The 20433-nt window shown below is 40.8% G+C and overlaps 1 protein-coding gene across 1 annotated transcript in view; it reads right to left on the bottom strand.

The window, feature by feature from the left end:
• The window catches only part of MYO16 (myosin XVI), a 422200-nt gene that overhangs the window by 99109 nt on the left and 302658 nt on the right, over nucleotides 1-20433 (bottom strand). The window contains exon 27 of the mRNA XM_036250228.1: nucleotides 6076-6178. Within this exon, the coding sequence (XP_036106121.1) occupies nucleotides 6076-6178 (103 nt within the window). The remainder of the gene's footprint in view (nucleotides 1-6075; nucleotides 6179-20433) is intronic.

The raw sequence follows: 20433 nt of genomic DNA, 5'->3' as shown, positions 1-20433 counted from the left end.
ACTATTCCTTGAAAATTACATTAGAAGATGATGATAAAATGATTTTTGTGATTTTTTTTGTTAGTGAATAGACCCAAATTTAAAAAAAAAACAGATTTCACTAAAATTTGGGAGTTGATTGCCCCTTATTATTTGTCTCAATCTCTCTCTCTCTCTCTCTCTCTCTCTCTCTCTCTCTCTCACACACACACACACACACACACACGCACACACACGCACACCACATATCATAGCATATGGACAGTGGAGATGAAGTTGAGATTCAAATTTAATCTCTTACTTCCTCAGTGTATAACATTGAAAGAGTTACCAAAAGTCTTCCTATATCTGACTCTTCATCTTTAAAATGTTAGAGGACACATACAATCTCTCTAAGGTTACAATTTCAGTTTCTTCTTCCACAATTTCCTGTAGAGGTATCATGAGCACCTACTTCAATGGGACCACACCGGACATTCTTCTTTGTCCACAAGCTTCCCCCACTCTGAAGTTTTAGAAATCTGTTTGAAATGACAGTGAAACACATGGCTGGCGAAGCTCTCCTAAATGGGGGCCAGCCTGCTCCCCAATCCTGACTGTCCCCAAGCTCTGCTAGTGTCTCTGTTCAGAAGCGGCACCCCTGGCATCGCGTGAACTGACGCTGACAGATTTGTTTCTCCATTCGTCATCCCTCCAGATGGCTTTAAAATGAATATAGCATTCAAATAACTACACAGAAGAAATCATCCTATAACCAGTTGATTCATATAAAATGTGTGAAAATCAGATTATACCATTTATTTTTCCACTTAGAATTAGTTTCAAAAGTTTTCACTTTACATAAATGACATAACATGGCAAAACAAGCATGTTCCACATGGCCCTGAGTGCCTGCCAGTCACTTTTCTAGGGCTTGAAGAAATCAGGGCAGGGAGTGTTTCATCAAAGGTACATAGTTCTGGAGGCATTATTTTACAAAGTTACCCGAAAGTAGGACTGAACTAAAAATGCATACATTTAGATAAGTAAAATACCTGAACAATGAAAAAAGAGCAGAACGTTAATAAGGAGTGGTTTAATTTAACTTGTTTTAAAGCTATGACTTTCAAACTATTTAGATGTTTTTCCCCCACAAATGAAGTAACCTACAGATTCTTTGTTTCATAAAGAAAAATATATCTGGTGAGACAGAAAACAGTACTGGAAGATAGTCATGCAGCGTGTACTCAAATCACTTCTAAAACCTTCTGTTCCTTTTAAACAACTAAAATTCTGCCTTGAAATAAGGACAAAGCTCTGACTAGTCCACCGTATTTTTAAAATATGTCATTTCATCATAAGCATGAACAAGAAATCACCACCAGGAAGGGCTCTTTCCAGCCACCACCACATCCTACTTTTCCTCCTCTTTTCTTAAAAATAAAACCACCTTATGTTAAGACAGCAATGTTGAGTATGTTAAGGTAATAGTGACATCAGTGACTTTCCCACAATTTGTGATCCCCAATTCAAATCATGTAAAAGAAAGTTGAAGATCCCCCTTGACAAATAAGAGCTAGTGGGGTAAACATACAGTTAATTATTATTTGAAAGAAAAATGCTCTAAAGCAAAACACAGTCCTTGTGATTTCTAACTTTTTTTCACAAGTGCTTAAAATAATTAATCTGACCCTATACAATATTCTACTTAGATTGTATTTATGTAGTGGTTACATGTTTTTAGAATTATTTTTAATGACAGAAGTAATGCATGAATACATGTATCTACAAATGAGCCAACATTCCATTTCACTACCATCTCAAAAGGGTTCCTTAGATACTACCTTTGTTAGGTTCTTGTTGTGAATTATTCTGGATTTAAAAAAATCCCTCTATGTCTATGTATCCATATAAAATCTATTGTATGGTTTAGCAGGTTTGTACTGACAAAGACTCATTGTTGGCCTAGAATGTATGCACAAATATCTACTGTGAATCTTTCTGTCCCCTCCGGAGATACAGCAGTAAATTGACTGATAAAAATCATTTCTGATGGAGCTTACATGCTAGTACAAGAGAGACAATCAACAATTTTACAGAAGAGGTGCAATCTAAAGAATATGAATAAAGAAAAGAAAAGGGAGAGAATGCTAAAGGGACTTGGGGGAGTAGAAATTGAAAATATGGTCGAGAGCAAAGTCTGGTATATTGCAAACTGGATGTATTTACCAAAACAGTTTAATAGGACTGTTCCCAAACTGCCTTTGCTCAAGTAGTGATTTGGAACCAATATTACCCTGACTCACTACCCACGAATCCTCTCTTGACCCTGGAATTTCCTGTGGACAGACTGAGGAGCATCTAGGTCTCAGCTCTCAGGACTAGAATTGAGAGTAAACACTGTATGAAGTCAAACACTTCTTCACTGGATTCCACTTCTTCTTCTTTTCCATCTTCCTTTCCTTTTCTTTCTCTCCCCTTTCTCATTTTCTTTCCAAGATGCAGTTAGGAACGAGAGTCCAAAAGTGCTGTGCTATTTAAGGGTCATTTGGCTGACAGTTTGGGTAAGAAAGATTCCGATCAGAATTGGCCTGCAACCGGGAAGCAGCCTGCTTTTTCCCCTTCATCTACCGGGTGAGTTAGAAACATTAAAAAAAAGACACTAACTACAAGAAGCAATCTGCTCGGGCTGATAAAGGAATATGTAAGTGTCTTTGATCAAAGCTCAAACTGTGAGGCATGGTCTATGTCTTTCAAGTTCTGTAACCTGAATAAAAGGACATTAGATGGTTACATTAAAAGATATAGATCGAAGTAAATGCAGTGGAAAGAACAGAGCATGGCAAGACATGGATGCCGGTGTCAGCAAAGTGGCCTTTCCACTGGAACTAAATACTAACTGCACCTAATATTTTGATCAGTATGCCGATTTCTAAGACTCTATTTCCTCATGTTTAAAATGAGGTCATTACTGTTCATTCTACCTACTTTCCTTTTTCTACATAGAGATGATATTGAGCTTAAATCAAATAATGCAGAAAACTCTGAAGAGTTGGGGTTTTTTCGGTAAGAAAAAAAACACATTCAGTAGATGAGAAAATTTATTATTTATGAAATATTAAAAAGTCCCACAGTAACTCCAAAGCCCCAGCTATGTAAAGAATAAATAAATAGCACACATGGACGGTAAACAACACAACAGCAGTGGAGGTAAATGCCTCTACCTTCATCTGAAACAAGAAAATGCTGGTGTGCACCACCACTCTATGCATTTGTTACAATGTACAAAAGTATAAGAACTACGCACTTGGAGTCCTAGACTGATGATTCAGAGGCTTTGCTGCATGAGCTCTGATGAATGTCAAGGAGAAATGAAGAAATCTCATAAAAATCTTCACGACTCATCATCAGAGCAACAATACAAGAATCATAGTTTTAGTAATGCAAATTGAATTTCTAGCTAATACTCTATACAGGATCTCATAGCAAAAGAGAACTCTGATCTCTTCTGTCTTCTAGAGTTGCTTTTAAAACTAAGGAAAATAATAACTTAACTTATGCTAACCATTCAGAGCCAAAGGATGAACAGTGTCTGTGTCACAGAAACATACACTGTAACTCTTAGCAATTTGGAACTCATGCTACAGATACAATAACCATCCATTAGGACCTACCTCACTATTGCTCCAAACAGCTCCTGTCTATCCCTGTCTGGATTAACCACCCAGAAGAGAGCGATAACAATTCTTGCCACTATCTACACATTTCAAACAATTGCCTTGTTTTTCAAGCTGAGGAAGCTGACTTTCCAGGTCAAAAATAAATAATTTTTAAAATCCTTTTGTTCTCTGACTAGCTTAAAAGTGAAATACGAAAAAGTTTTGTTTCTGTGAAGTCAATGATTTGTCTTCTATGGTAAAGTACCAAAAGGTTACACTTTGGAGAAACCGAAGAAAGCATTCTTAACTATTTAATGTGGAACACAGAAGTAAACATGCTCAATGAATGAATACATTTCTTTTGTTGTTGTTGTTGTGTATTTTTAGGCTTCTTTGGGGAGGTAAAGAGTAAGGGGAAATAAAATAGTGCAATGAAATGGCAGCCTTTTCTTCTTCTTTTTTTTTGTTATTTTGATAAACTTCTTCAAAGTCCCAGTATGTGTTTCAATTTATTATTGTCCTCAGCTGCAATTTTAAGTATCTTAGCAATGCATAAAGAACTGCAGTTTGTCCCCCAGTCTCCTCGCACTCCTGACCCCATATACTACACAGGTGTGTCAGAGAACTGATGGCTGGTCAGGTATTATGGTTACTGCCAGTCACTTCCTTAGGGGAAGAATTATTCCAGATTGCCTCACCTTTTTCCTACATACAACTCAACCTTCTTTCTCAACATTATTATTATTTTTTAATTATTCTTTTCTGTGAGTATTCTTTAAAGGAAAAACTACAAGAATATCTTAGCATTACTTATTCATGAACCTCTACTCTCCAAAACTTACTTAAAAGTTCCAGCAGTGATTCTGCTGAAAAGACTTCAGTTGACCTACAAGCTTGACAAACACACTACCCGTGGCCCCCACATCTTATGTCACTGACTACAGAGTGACTAGCTCGCATCATTCTGTGTTAGTAATTGCTCCTTTTCCTTAATTGTTGGCACGATGTGCATCCATGACTACTCTAGTCTATGTAAGCCCCCTCCTTCAGGAGGCTGTTCCTTAAAGTTCAACTCCATTATTAGTTCAAAATGAAGAAGAAGAAGAAGAAGAACAACAACAACAACAACAACAACTACTACTTGAGAAGGAGGAGGAGGAAGAGGAGGAGAGGAAGAGAAAGAAAGGGGGAGGAGGAGGACAAGAAGGAGAAGGAGGAGAAAGAGGGGGAGGAGGAGGAGGAGGGGGAGGAGGAGGAGGAGAAAGATCTGGGGGGAAGATGATACAGAAAAACACTGGGTGGCACAGACAAATAAATCATTACTCATCGGTGCTAAAATTTCTGCTTCTTAGCTCCTCATCACAGGAAAGAGCGTGCGGTGGCCAGCCCGCAGTCTCTTCCTGCTGGTCTAGATCGGGCCTCTTTCAGGCACAGTCAGCAATTCTGAACCTTCTGTTCATGCCATTTCGGAAGTGAAGACCTTGATGGGGCCTCAGTGATTACCATATATTTTCACTTATAGAAGCTTTCCCTATCACTTGTTGTAAATGAGATTTATAGCTGCGTTTCACTAACTGTCATGTTTTGCCAAAACTATTAGCCACACGCTCTTTGCTGCCTAAGCACCTCCAGTTGTTTTATAGCCAGAAACGCCCACTAATTCCTGGTGCCCTGGACTTAATTCTGTTGCCCACTATTGCTCCAATATGACCTTCTTGACTCTTTACGTTTCAAACTGCCTCTTCCTTACCCGAGGAAGGTGGCGTATTGACCTCGTTTAAGGTATTCAACGAAATCCCCACTGCGGCCCACTGCGTCTGGGGGGCAGTTCCCTTATTACTCTGTCATGGTATTTCCTCCTTCTGGAAATATTCCTCCAGTGGGCCCCTGGGCTCTGCCAACCAAAAGGATCACAGGACATAATTAAATGTTTCCAATTATGAAGACGTTGCCATTAACGAGGTTGAAAGGACAGCAATCTTTTCAGCGTGTGGTAGGTGAGAACCAGGGCAAAGAGAGACAGAGGCAAGGAGCCTAAACAAGACCTGAGCCTGGAAGTCTGGGTCTAAAGAACACTTGTGAGATACCAACCAGGAGCCAATGAAACCCGTGCTGCGTCCTCAGTTTGCTTTCTCTGGCTTCTGCTACCTTTTCGATGCTTCAAAAAGCCCTCCTGACAACGTTCAGCGCTGCGACGTGGACAGGCTGCGTGGGGCCTCGCAGACTCGACAGCCCGGCCCAGCAGCCGTGCCCCCCTGGCCGTGCGTCTGCGGCGTGCTGCTGAGCAGGACATCAGGAAGACTGATGCGTTTCCAGGGAATACACTTCGTGTCTCGCCTTGCCAAACACATCAAAGCAATTTGTTTTTGCCAGCGAGACTCCGGTGGCTCCCCACAATGACTCAGCTCACTTATTTAAAATCCTAAGCTGGTATGTTAGTAGCTTGTAGGTCACTAACCTGCCAGCCTTGTAATTTACACTGCTGGAGAACAAGTCGGCATTTCTCCTCGGTAGACAGTTTCTTCTTCTCGCCGGGGAGTGTCTCCGCGAGGGGCTTATACCTGGGAAAAGCAGGGACATGAGGTGGTGACTGAACTCACCAAGCCAATGATTATAAGCAACAGAGTTGTCTTGTTCCACTGTTTCTTAAACCCCCCCCATTTTACTTTATTCCATGAGTCCCCACATACTCCATCCACTGTGCCTTTAACAGGCAACTATGAAATGATACATCTTTTACATGGAAAATGATTTTTAAATGAATCAAATCTATTTTTTAATCCCTTAACGTATATAACACTATCATGGAGTCATGCAGACCATGTAGCAAACAAAACTTTGGAGAGAAAATTAATCTGTTAGTTTTCACATAAATATTTAGGATGATCTTAAAAATTACAGCTATAAAGAAATTCCAGCCTTCTTTATTCCCATTTGAGAGTGCATCTTGATGTAGTTAGAATCTATAGTAAAGAAATATAAAAACATCCAGAATTGTTATGTAAGTGAGAGGTAGAGAAGCTTTCTCCCCACATACCAGGTAGTTGAGCATTTTAAATCTTCCAGGACATTTTATTTTGTCCTGGAAATGTCCTTTAAATTCTTATCTTTTATTCCCTAGCTGAAATGCATGACAATATCATAGTTTTCTGTGAATTTATAAAAAATATTCCTTTCAAAATTACATCACCCACTTACAAATCGATGTACATATTTTTTTTTTTTGTACTTATGGTATTAATCCTGACATATGAGCAAAACTAACATTAGAAGGTGGAGGAGGAGAAAGAGGAAGAGGAACAGAAAGAGGAGGAGGAGGGAGAGAAGAAAAAAGAGGAGGAGGAAAAGGAGGAGGAGAACTAGAAGGAAGGGGAAGAGGAGGAAGAGGGGAGAGGAGGAAGTGGAGGAGGAGGACACACAGAAGAAACAAGAAAAAATCTGTGTAATTGCACCCACTAAAATTGTGCGTTTATAATTCTCATCTTGGGCTGCTAAGGGAATTCAAATGCTAAAAGTTAAATCACCTACTTTTCTGTTATTTTCTGAAGACTAACTAGCTTAACATTTCATCTAAAGTTTGCTGCAGCAAATTTGGCATCTTCTAAAATCAGTTTTTTAGTCTCCTTAGGGCAACTCAGGAAGGAAGTACATTGCCTACATATATTTCTTTATCACCCTCCCTCTGAGCAAGCACTGCGTGCACTGGGCATGTCCCACTGACAGCCAGCAGATTTACATGCATCTCCTTAGTTCTGCAAGTGCAGCAGAGAAATGAGGTGCACAGCATGAGAGCCAGAACCCCAGGAACCATGGGTCTGGCGCATAGCACAGGCGGCGAAAATACACCTATTTGACTTTTAAGTAGCAGACATTTATTTCCCTTCTTACATCCTTAGCATTGTCCCTGAAAACTTGGTGCAGATGCTCCTCCATTTACGAGGAGGTTATGTTCCAATAAACCAATTGTAAATTGAAAATATCTGAAGTTGAAATGCATTTAATACACCTACCCTAGCAAACACCTTAGCTTAGCCTAGCCTACCTTAAGCATGCTCAGAAAACTTACATTAGCCTGTCGTTCGGCAAAATCTTCTAACACAGAGAACACATTGTAGAGTATATGTGGTTTACTCTCGTGATCACGTGGCGGACTGGGAGCCGAGGCTCACTGCCTCTGCCCAGCATCATGAAAGAGTACAGGGTACATCAATAACCAGGGAAAATATCAAGATTCAGAATCTGAAGTTTGCATGGCACCATCATAAAGTCAAAAAATTTTAAGTCAAAGCATCATAAGTCAGTAACTGACTATATAATTTGCCCTGGATTGACAATTGTCATACTCTTCCTAACCTTGACTCTGAAAAAATAAATACATCAACATCAGCAATAATCCTTCCTCCTCATGAATAGATTTTTTCTCATGTGTCAAATTCAGGGTACAGGAGGAGGTAAAAATAGCAAGTCACAGAGACTGAACGTGAAATTGTAGCACCAAAGGCAAAGATATAAAAATTCTGCTCATCATTTCGATCCCATTGAATGAAATGAAATGATCTGTGGATGACAGAAGTAAACAGTGTTTTGTTTTGTTTTTTAAATAATAGGCAAAAATCTAATTTCCTACCCGGCAGGCACTAAAGTTTTGTTTTTTTTTTGTCTGGCCATTTTGTGATTGCTTCAAGAGAAAGCTATATTTCAAGAGTAGAACCGAGAGCGCAAATGGGTCTAACAGCAGATGTGTATGTGGAGGGCTGTGATGTGCGAGTCGAGTGTGCAGAGGGCAGTGGGGTGGACGCCTGCCCTTTCATGGGCAACCCCAACAGACGCTAGTGAACATTAGTGCATCAGGGAGCGAACACGGGTTTTGTTTCACAACATGGAGTGGTTCGAAGGTGACGAAAGAAATAATTGTATAATGTGTTAGAACAGGAAAGAAACTGGGTTGGGGGTCCAGACACAGTTCCCAGTTCCAACTGCGTAGCGACGTTGCTGCCAGGCCCTGTCAAGCCACTTAGCAAGTCATTCTCCCCTTTCACACTCTGCGCAGGTGTTTCTCAGGATGCGACACACATTCTACATTGTACTACAGACACAAATTCGATTCCTGTTGGTCTTCAATGTGTGTGTGCTTCCCTGGGGCATGTGGTCATCGTTGTCCCCTCCCTGGTGTCTGCTAGGCTGCTTTAGTGTGGGGCACGCAGAAACAAAGGACAGGACACTGAAGGAGGTCAAGAGGCTTTTCCTATGTTACTTCACATACCCCTCACAGCTGGAGGTGTGTGCGATAAACTCTCTGATAGTGGGACAGCTGATGACCACAGACATCAAGTCAGTTGTCAAGTTCACACAGAGAGTGTATGGGTTGACTTGTGCCCCACCCCCTCCAAAAGACATGTGAATGTGACCTTCTGTGGAATGTGTTTTGTTTTGTTGCAGATGTAATCAAGTTCAGATGAGGTCATTAAGCATGGGCCCTCATCCAGCATGACTATGTACTTACAAGAAGAGGAAAATGACACACGATGACAGAGGCAGTGTTTGGAGTTATGCAGCTGCAAGGCAAGGGCAGCGCGGACTTTAGGCCACACCAGAAGGTCAAGAAGACAGGAAGGGTTTACCCAGCGTCTCAGAGGGGCATATGGCCCTGCTGACATGTCGATTTTAGACGTCCAGCCTTTAGAACCACGAGAGAATACGTTTCTATTCCTTTAAGCTACCTAGTTAGTGGGAGTGTGTTAGGGCAGCCCTAGGACACTTTTACAGAGGGTCAAAGTGGCTGGAATTTAAACGCAGGGCAACCTCACCAGAGGCAACCCTTCCATCCTCGTGCTACAGTCTAGGCAGAAACTGCCAAGCCCTCAGCACCAGGTGGTTCTGGAAATGAAAAGGAAGAGACAGCATGAAAATCTGAAAGGTAAAACCCAACAGGAATCATTAGTACATGGGACAGCCAGCCCTAAGTTGCTGTTCTCTGACCTTTGAGTGACTGGGCCTCTGTAACAGTAAACCTGAACGCAAGTGAAATACAGGCTCAGTGGACTCTCGGATACCAGGGCGTGTCTACCACTTAGTCAGTTACACAGTGCAACGGAACCACTCAGCTTACCTTTTCATTCTCCTGTAACTGTCTCATTCTGGAGCTTTGTTAATTATCACCAGGAACTGAATTGGTAAAATTCAAGTATCTGACTACTGTATTAACAAGTCAGAACAGAATTCTTATACTTGGTGCCTTTCTTCTCGTTTTAGATTGTTCTTTCGACACCTAAAATGGTATCATTCTGACATTTCAACTGAAAAGGAAAAATGCCATCTTAGACAGGGTGAGGTACTCTATTTTAGTGTAATTAAAATCACCTTGTCTGTTGGAATGTGCGTTATCATCTGCGGGTGGTGTCATCGGCCCATCACTCTGCTAAACATGGTCTCGCAGAGAATTCCATCTGAGGCCAAATGGTAGTAATGAGCCTGGAGCACAACATGTGTCCTTAGCACAGAAGTGACCAAAGGTAGGACTTCTAAACTCTCATTCCCCACACCCTCCAGGCCTCTTTGCCCAAGACGAAAACACCACAATCCACCGAAGGCCTGTGTCCAGGGTGACATCAGCACTGCGTCCAGGGTGAATCACCTGACCGTGCGAAATAAATGTCACCCCTTCCAGCAAACCCATCCTTGCCTCAGCCTGTCTTAGGATAAGAGAAATGATTGGGATCTGGTTCCATGTCTAGAATTGGGTCCTGTGGCTCATTGGGGCTCATTCAATCAACCAACCAATACTGACTGAGCACAAAATATGTACTGGGAATGCAGCCAGGAACAGAGCAGATGAAAATCCTTACATTCTCTGATGGAAACAGAGAAAATAGAAACGTAAATGAGAAAAAAATGTCAGATACAATGAGAGAGAGGAGGAAAAATAAAGCAGGGAAGGTTTCACTGTGAGCGAATATCTGAAGGCTAAGAAGGAGGCATTGGTGCTCTCTGGGGAGGAGCCGAGTGAGGGGGCAGCTGGCCAGAAGCCTGAGTGCGGCGGTGCTGCCGGTTTGAGGAAGGAGGAATGTCAAGGAGGTGGGTATGGCTGGGGCAGAGCAGGGGGAGGAGGGGGAGAAAAAGGATTCACAAAGGTAACCACAATGGGTAAAGATCTGGATCATGCCCGTGACTCTAAGGACTTTAGCTTTGACTCTAGTTAGAGGCCTGGGGCCTGTGGTTTGAGGAGACAAGTCATATCACTTGACATTAAAACAATCACTGAGGCCTGGCCGGTGTGGCTCAGTGGTTGAGCTTCAACCCATGCACTAAGAGGTCACCTGTTCAATCCCCGGCCAAGGTACAGGGCCAGGTTGTGGGCCAACTCCCCAGTGAGGGGCATGCAGGAAGCGGTCAATCGATGTTCTCTCTCGTCGATGTTTCTACCTCTCTCTTCCTCTGTCTCTAAAATCCATAAAGAAATTTTTTAAAAAAGAAAGAATCACTGAAGTTCTAGCTTAATAGTGGGCAGCAATGGGGCGACCGGAGAGCCAGGGAGACCATGTGCAGGCTCTTCAGACAGCCCAGGATGGAGCAGTGGCAGCGGAGAAACGGGTTGAACCTGAACCCTGTCCACGTCTGGGGGCAGATCCGATAGATTTCCTGATGGACTGATGTGAATGTGAAGGGACGGGAGGATGACTCTGAGGTTTCTGAGAAACTAGAGGATGAAGTTGATATTTACTAAGATGAAGTAGTCAGGGGAGAGTAGTTATTCCCCCAGAAGAATGCTGAATAAACAGAAGGGGAAATAGTGCAACTGAGGAGAACCACAAAGGAGGAGGAATTCAGGTGGAACTCCCAAAGGAGGTGTGGACCAAATGTCAGCCTATGCTCCAGAACCAGATTGAATCCCATCCCAGCTGACAATCACTGAATAGGGTCAGTTTCTGCTCTGTCATGACTTTCTGCCTGACCAGATAGCATGGTACTGACACTTAGAAAACGGAGTCTACTTCCACTGGGGTCCTGAATACATGGTGCTCCCCTGGGGTTGAAACCTAAGGCTGTGTGAGCTGCTTCACTTGCTTCATTTCTCCAATGAATGTGTCTTTCAGGACTTCCAGCTTCTCCTTGCCAGTCTACATCTTAAATTTCCAATATGCAAGCATGGGGATTCATAGCAAATTCTATCATAGTTATGGACAAGTTCTCCAACATGTACACTGTTCATGAAGTACTTTTCTCTGCATCAAGGATTCAAGTGCGAACATTCTCTTTCATAGACTCACCGTATTAGGGATATGATGACATTAAAATAATAACAGATGTCAGGCCACCTTACAAAATTGCAAGTGAAACATCATAGGTCGCATTTACCTTGAGGTCGCTAAAAGGGACAGATTGCAGTTGAAGCAGAGAAAAGATAACACCAATTGAGAACTGTAAAGCAGAACCGAAGGAAAGTGATGAATTAATATCTCACTTCTCAAAAGTGATTGTTCCTTTAAGTTTTAAGAAGACATCCTATCCCTTGCAGACCTCGAGATTAAAAAATGAGCTTATGCAGAAGTCAGGTGTAATGTGGTAGTGACTCAACTCATTACTTTAAGAAATCTGCCAGGAAATAGTAGAAGCATTTCCTTAGAAAAATACATGGTATGTATATCAAGCTAATGCTTCAAAAACAAAATTCAGATGCAATTTCTCTGAAATAGTTTCTGTTTCCTGAGTATTGATTTCACCTTGTCCTTCAAAAGAAAATTGTACTGTGAAGGTTTCAGTCTTGGAACCCCTTATAATGTAATTCTATTCAACAAATATGTATTAAGCACCTGTTAAAAGCCACAATCTCTGCCATGAAATGCACAGGTTACCAAGATGTGTTCTAATTTCACTGCATATGATCAAATATAAAGCCAGACATTTTTGGCCAACATTATATCTCAGAAAATATGTGGTTTTCTTATTTCAAGACCTTTTGACTTTTTTTTTTTTTATTATGGACTTATTTTAGCTACTTCAATGTGAACAATCAAATCATGTTTAGGAAGAACCATTATCCTTATCCTTGAGGATGGACTGGATACTCCCCAGAATGAGGAAAGGAAATGCCGCAGGAGCCCTATACTGGAGGTCAGACAGCCCGTGAGGGCTGGGCAAGGAGCAACAGGACTGGCCTGCACAACGGCGGAGCAGCCCACGGGGGCAGAGTTTGGAATGTAGTCATCAGTGCTACCTGCCACAGAGGGCCGCACCTCCACTCCGAGAAGGGGCTGCTGGATTTGGTGAATGGCGAATCAAGACATGCCAGAGACACGAAGAAGCCAGTTTCCTGCGGCATCCAGACATTAGCAGTCAGTGGAGACGCACGCGTGCTGGGCTCTGGCAGGTCACCACACAAATAAAAGCAAAGGTGACGCTTGAGGGTGACGTAGAATTAATCCAAGTTTTTTTTTTTTGGATGTTTTGCTTTGCAGGGGCAAGGAAGAACCAACAATGATTCTGAGCAACATTTGTAGAAACTGACAAATTCTACATTCACTTCATCCTTATTTTTGTGTATTTTCATTTCACTCCAAATTATTTTGTTCATTAATTTCTAGCTCTCATGAGATAGGAATACAGTTTCTTTTATAACCATTTCCCTAATTATCCCCCAGGGCTCTGGGGATTTCTCTACCCGGCATGGATGCCATGGATGGAGCAGTCTGGCTATGCTCAAGTGGGGGTGCATTTACACTGGTTCTGCAAACTTGCCTGGGTGTTCATTTCACTCTTCATATTCACACTCTCACAGTAAACACAGTGCAGGTGTGTTAGCTATTTGGGGCTAATTTCCAGCATTCAAAATGCTGAGTGGTGGGTTGAGCATAACAGCTGCCTAGCAACGAGACTGACATCCATCATGAAAATAGAAGTATGAAAAGAAAGGAGCACAAGTGGGCTTGAGCGAGAAATCAAACCTATTTCAACGTGCAAGGGGGCGGGGGAGCATAAGAAGAAGAAATGAGACACAGAGAGAGGACTTACAAAACTGCTTGCCAACCAAAAAGGAGCCTTTTTCCTTCTTTTGCAGAAAAGGATGTGGAAGCACAGAGATCAAGGTGTCAAAAATAGTCTCATTTACACCAAAATCTTCTGTGTTCTTTTAGTGTGTGCATTCTTTCTCTTCTTCCCATGACTCTCCAGGTTTAAAAGTCCCATTTATGATTTCAGGTTTTATCCAGGCTTTGGCCCCCTGAACTGTCTGTTTTGTACAGGATTAGCTCTGCTATCGCAAAACCTCCCGTCCACACTAGGTAATGAAGCCCGCGTGGCTCAGCGTACCTTATGGAGCCTGGATCGCGTGTAATTGCCCATCCTTCAGTCCCGCCTTTTACCAGTTTCCCAGCAGCCCTCTGCACCGAGCCAATCAAAACCATTCCCTACTTCTCTTTGCACCTATTGAGCCTTCTGCCTGGAGCTTGTCAGGCTGATTCAGCACCTCACCTCTCTATTCTTCAGTACTCATGACCTCTTCCTCTGTATTTACAGGAAGGACAGACAGCTGTTTTTCAAGGGCTTTTCCAACTCCTGGATCATTCAGGCCTGGGATTTGTTCTAGAGTTTATATTTGCATCTGTTGGGCCAACATTAAGCTTATTGGTGCTCATCAGGATCCATATATAACTCTACTAAGGGGAAAAGAAGTCTTTACGTTATGACTATGATCATCCTAGATGTACTGCTTGCGCCGCTGATTAAGACGGACTTCCCTTCTCTTTCCAAGTGATGGTGACTAGGCTGCTGCCATCCTTAGAAACATGAATAGACCATTCAAAGTAGCCTGTCAGATTCTCATGTTCTTCCTGGATCCAGCACCCCCTAGGAGGAGAGTCCCTGGGAAGAGTAGGGAGGTACTGCAGAAGAGCTTTCCCAGCGACATCACCCAGAGCCCCAGCGGGTTCTGCTGGGGCTGGACAACTGGCGAGGTGAGGAACACCCCTACCTTCTATGTGCCATTCTCTGGAGATGAAACTGGAGCAAGGAAGACAAAAAGAAGGGAGGGAGAGCGAGATGGAGGAAGGAAAGGTGGAAAGAATGGAAGATGGGAAGAAAAGTAACAAAGATTTGTAAAGCATTTATAAATTCCAGGTATAATGATAGCTGACTCCATATCGCCCCTGAATTCTCACAGCAACCCCAGAGTGACATTTAAAGAACTTTCCTAATAACTTCAGAGAGTTAGTTTATAGCGGAGCTAGGATCTTAAATCAAGCTGTAGAATTTTGAGTCTAATATGGCTTCGAGTTAATTTAGGAGATAAAGTGAAAACAGACACCATTCCCTTCTATTTTTGTGTTTGAAAGGATACAGGTAACTGTCATACAAAATAATGTATAGATGAGGAATATTAATGAGTAGAAATGGAAAACTTTAAATTTCAAGCTTTCTAAGACAAGATTATAGTCTCAGTCTCTCTCTCTCTCTCTCTCTCTCTCCACCCTCTTTCTCTCTCATTGTGGTGGTAGTTGTTGTTTTGTTTCTACTATTTTAATAACATTATTATGTGATTATTTTGATGTCATCACAAACATTAACTCTTAAGACTCTAAAACACAGCATCCAAAATTGAGACTCAGGGTCTGACTTCTACATCACTACTGGCAGAGCCGGGAGAGAAAGGAGCTAACATAGAGGAGAAAGGGGAATCCCTGAGTAATCACTGAACCAGCTGAGGGGACTTGTGGGCCCTTTACCCTTCATTCAAAGTGCCCCAGGTGACCCTGCAGCTCTTATTTTGTGTGCGTTCTAATTAGCCAGAATGTGTGAATGAAAGTGGTGGGTGTGAATGACCACAACAGAAGTCTATCCACTTCCATCAAAGCCACTTCCTTGAAAGTATCTCCTTCCAAAGCCCATGGCAAAGCAGGTCACCTGGAGATGCAGCCTGAATCCTATGGTACTCATTCATTCATTCATTCATTCATTCATTCATTCATTCATACACTTCTTGGAAGTAAGCCAGGGGGCTCTCTTCACAGACAATATGGGAGTTGAGTAATAGAAAAGAATGCTAAAATTCACCTCAGCTCCTGGGATTAGCCAGTACTGCTATGCAGATAGAAAATGAATTCAAAGCATCTGCTAAGAATTTACATGACAATGCTCTCAAGTTCTCTTACTTAAAGCCAGTTCTACCATTTCATTTTAATTGTGTAATGTAACAACAAACTGCTTATTCAATAAATGGACAAAAGTGGAACACTAAATTAGTCATGTCCCAGCATGAAATACATACCAGGTTTCATTTCCTGAGCAGCCTTTGCAGCATGAAACATTTATTTTAGCCAGGTTTGTACCTGCTTTTAATACAGACCTAAGATATTCTTCTACTCAGAAATCCCATCCATGCATACATAACACTCCAGAGCCATCTGCCATAGGGGACATTTAAAACTGTGCTCGTCCAGTGTGGCTCAATGGTTGATCATCAACCCATGTACCAAGAGGTCGCTGGTTCTATTCCAGGTCAGTGCACATGCCCAGGTTTTGGGCCTGATCCCCAGTGGGGGGCACGCAGGAGATGGTCAATCAATGTTCTCTCTCATCAATGTTTCTCTCTCTCTCTCCTTCTCCCTTTTTCTCTCTCTAAAATCAACAAAGAAAAAAAAATTATAAAAAGAAAAAACTATGTGCTCTTGGGGGACTGAATACATGATGGAGCTGAAATAATGGTTGTGGGCCAAGGAACCAATCCTGCTACCTTCTGATCTCTGTACACACGCCTAGGAGGATGCTGAGCACAACCAGTACTTTTGTTCTCCACATTTTGCAGAATTTACTGGTTGAGCCATAGCCTGTATTTATCAGGTACAAGAACAGCTTGTTTAGTTACACTGAAAAGAACAGATCTTCATTTGTTGTTGAAACCTAAATAAGACATCTCTTTAAGCTATATGGTTTAAGTAAAATTATCCCATTCCTAAAGCTATTTGCTTTTTAACCAAATATTCGCCAGGGTCACTCTGACCTCCTGTCCTTGAGTATGAACAGGAAACCAAGGCAGGCCACTTTATTTGTTGCAGATATTTGCTACTCAAGTGTTTTTCTCTCCCTGCTAAACAGAGAAGGCAATTCTTCTCCTTGGAAATGGCTAAAAAGTTTTATGGAGTTTGGTGGCTAGCACAGTTATTTTATTAATACAACAAGTTTATACCTATTTCAGATATTGAAATGAGTTACTTAGTACCACATGAATCTGTTGTTCAGAATATCACTGCCATTACAGTTGGTTAGCCAATCATGAAGAAGTTAAGAATGACATATGGTCTCCAAAGAAACAGTCTGGCCCTGAGACTAGATCACATGTTTCAACTGCAGTGACTGTTTCTTTCCTACATCTACTTTTGAAAGTGTGTGACAATGGTTGAACCAAGACTTAGGGTTTGGCATCTGAACCTAATCATGTTTGTTCATTTTGGAAATTGTTACTTTTTTTAAAACCACTTTATTGAGGTATGATTGACAAACAGAGAGCCATGCATGTTTAATGTCTTAGACTGGATGAGTTTGGAAATAAATACACATTTGTAAAAGCATCATTGCAATCAGTGCTATACACAGAGCTATTACCTTCAAAAGTTTCTTACCATGCCCTTTATTTTATTTATTCCTTTTTTTTTTTTTTTTTTTAACACAATAGCTATCTTCTTAGCAAAATTTTAGATTACAATACGACATTGTTAACTCTAGGCAGTGTGATGTAGGGTAGATCTCTAGGACTTACTCATCTTGTAGAACTGAAACTTTGTATCCTTTATTAATACTTCCCTCAGTTCCTGACAATCACCATTCTATTCTGTGCTTCTATGAATTTGACTATTTTAGATTCCGCATGCATGTGAGATCAGTAGCATTTGTCTTTGTGTGTTTAGCTTATTTTACTTAATGTCCTCCAGGTCCATTTATGTTCTTGCAAATGGCAGCTTTCCCTCACTTCTCAGGCTGAATATATTGTGTATTTTATATATTATATGCCACATGACAAATATTAGTTTTAAAATACCGTCAATCAATATTTATAGTTAAAATAGACATTCATATAGTGAGTCATTAAACATTACAGTAGTAAATTCTAACATCAGTTGATGGAATTGTCATCTTGAGTGAAGAAATGTAAGCAACATGCACATTTTTAAGAATATGACCAAATAATAAATTTAACATAAAGAACAAAATTTCTACTACTTGTCATTGAAACACTAAGTACAGATACGATGTTACTTTTGAACACTATAACAGAACTGTTTGATAATAGTGAGGGATGATTAATATTAAGAATTCGGATCCAGGACATTTATATTGTGAGTGAAAATAACATGCACCTAAGTCACGTTAAAAATTGATTAGGTATTTTCACTACTTGAAAACATTAGTTAGGTATATCCAAATGATAGAGGATGCTCACTATTTAAGGTATCTTGGAAATGTAAGTATCTTATCACTCACTGCTAGGTAGTACTATCTCAAATTAAAGTTTTAACTCACAGAAAGGCATGATTAAAATTAGCATTAACTAGAGCTCTAAAGGAATTGATAATATGCAAAATGCTCTGTCCATTAACATACCGCACACCTTTGACATAGCACACACTTAAACGTTCTCGTTCTTATCATTTCTACCGCTTACATTACTTTGATAACTCTCCATTAAAACTAACATGTTACAACACTTTGTTTGATATAGGAAACAGCAGACACCCAAATTGTCTTGCATTTGGGTGCCTCTCAATAGACTTCTGGACCTTTTCCAAAGGACCTTTGGGAATCACCTAATTGTATAGAGGAATTATTATTGACTGCTTTTGACCAAGCTATTTTGAAGCTCTGTGGGGATAAAACTTAAGCTTTAGAAAACTGACAACAATGCAAATAATTCCTGTCCACAGCAATGGAAATTTTGTTAGTACAGAATACAAATCTCTGTAAATCAAAATTTCATTTGAACTCTTTCACTATTCATTTCCTCTTTATGTAAAAAGCTGAATAAAATCTTTGATGTGTATTCAATATATAATTTTATGACCATCATGCTTTTACCTTTTTAAAAATTATACTGAACCACAATATAGTGTGGTAATTGAGAATTAGCAAGGATAGGTTAGCATTCCAGTAATAATAAAATTCAATTCACTTCTTTATTCCAATATACTCTCTAAACTCTACAATCCAGTTTTTATTGTTGTGCACAGCACTTGATTGAAACATCATATGTCATAATAGTTAACAATTTATAACATCAAACCCAATAACTTTATTGCAGAGATTTTTCCTCCTACCACACTTTTCTGTTTCACAAACCTGATCTCTCCTGTAGCACATGAAATCACTATCTATCCCTCTTCGAATTAGCCGACTCGTTGGCTGCCTCTCATTCTTCACGTTACCCTGTCATCTGTCTCACAGTTTCTTCTTTATAAACATAATGTCCTCCTTCCTTCTACTAAATGAATCTGCTTTTTCAGCATTTGCCTCTTGGCTCTCCTGGAATGTCTTCTTTGAGCAACCCGAAACACACTCAAAGCTATAACTATCATTTATAAATCAATGCTTTTTAATTTTTTGTAAGTAAAATGCAATCATCGCTTTCCTGAACTTCACACCGATATGCCGAATTGCCTCCTGGACAGCACAACCGGGATCTGCCAACCACATCTCAAGACCAGCTCATTCCAGTCCTCACATTCCTCACTTCACACACACTCTCCCGTGTGGTCCTGCTCCCTGGCATCTACCATTTATCCACCTGGCTACCTGAAAACTGTGGAGTCTGTCAAAAACCGGTTCACCAACATGCTTTGATCATTTTACATCCTCATCCCTCTAAAGTGTATGTCCTCTGCTTCATCTCAATCAAGATATCTCCATAAAGCCTCAACCACATCAATTAGTGTAATCAATAGTCTTCTAAATACACTTGTCTAGTCAATTTTCCACACTGTTTCGATCTACAGAAACTCCCCCATCTTCGGCATACAGGTCTAGTTTTTCATGGGCTGGCAAGTCTTTCATGGGTTTCTCTTTTCTTGTAAAACACCGCCCAGCCATTGAGATCATGCTCTCCCCCCATGCCGCGGCTCACTGAACCCGCAGTTCTCCCCCAAGGTTGTGCTTCTGTGGATAATCAGTCTGTGATTTTTCTGGCTAACTCTAAGTGGTCTCCCAGCCTCAGCTCAAGGTCCTCTACCCCTGGAAATCTTAGGAGCTCCTTCCCTGGAAACCCACACTGGTCTGGATATTGCCTGCGTCCATTTCTCATCAATCATTGTTGTCATTTTCTATTTCCCCTAGTTTATGAGGCAAAGAATATTCTATGCATTCCATCTTTTTATCTCTAAAGTACCCTGTGGAATCTGACATATTGAAAAGAAAACACTCAACAACTCTTTTTGAGTGAATAGATTTAAAAAAAAGGAAAGGAAGAAGGGAGAAATGAGAGGAAGTGGAAGAAAACCAAAATGTAAGGATTATTTAAATATTATTTTAGATATTAATATAATTCGATATCTAATGTTTACATGTAAGCATATTCATTTATAAAACAAAGACAATGAAATAATATTATTTAATATCATTTTAATGATAACTCAGAGATGCCCTTTTGCTAGATGCCTATCCCCTTACACAATATGTAAAGACTAACGTTGCACAGCATACTAGCAGTCAAGTAAAAGCACACCACTTCATAGCCATTTGTTTCTTATTTTTCTTCCTCGCTAATAGTGAGGGGCATGTTCCATTTTTGTCTCCCTGGCACCTGGTCACTGTCTCTGAGGTCAAAGTCACTGCTGGGTTC

Source organism: Molossus molossus, unplaced genomic scaffold (assembly GCF_014108415.1).
Source record: "Molossus molossus isolate mMolMol1 unplaced genomic scaffold, mMolMol1.p scaffold_m16_p_9, whole genome shotgun sequence".
Lineage (NCBI taxonomy): Eukaryota > Metazoa > Chordata > Mammalia > Chiroptera > Molossidae > Molossus > Molossus molossus.
Note: the sequence above shows the minus strand (reverse complement) of the source record. Positions and strands in the feature narration are given on the sequence as shown.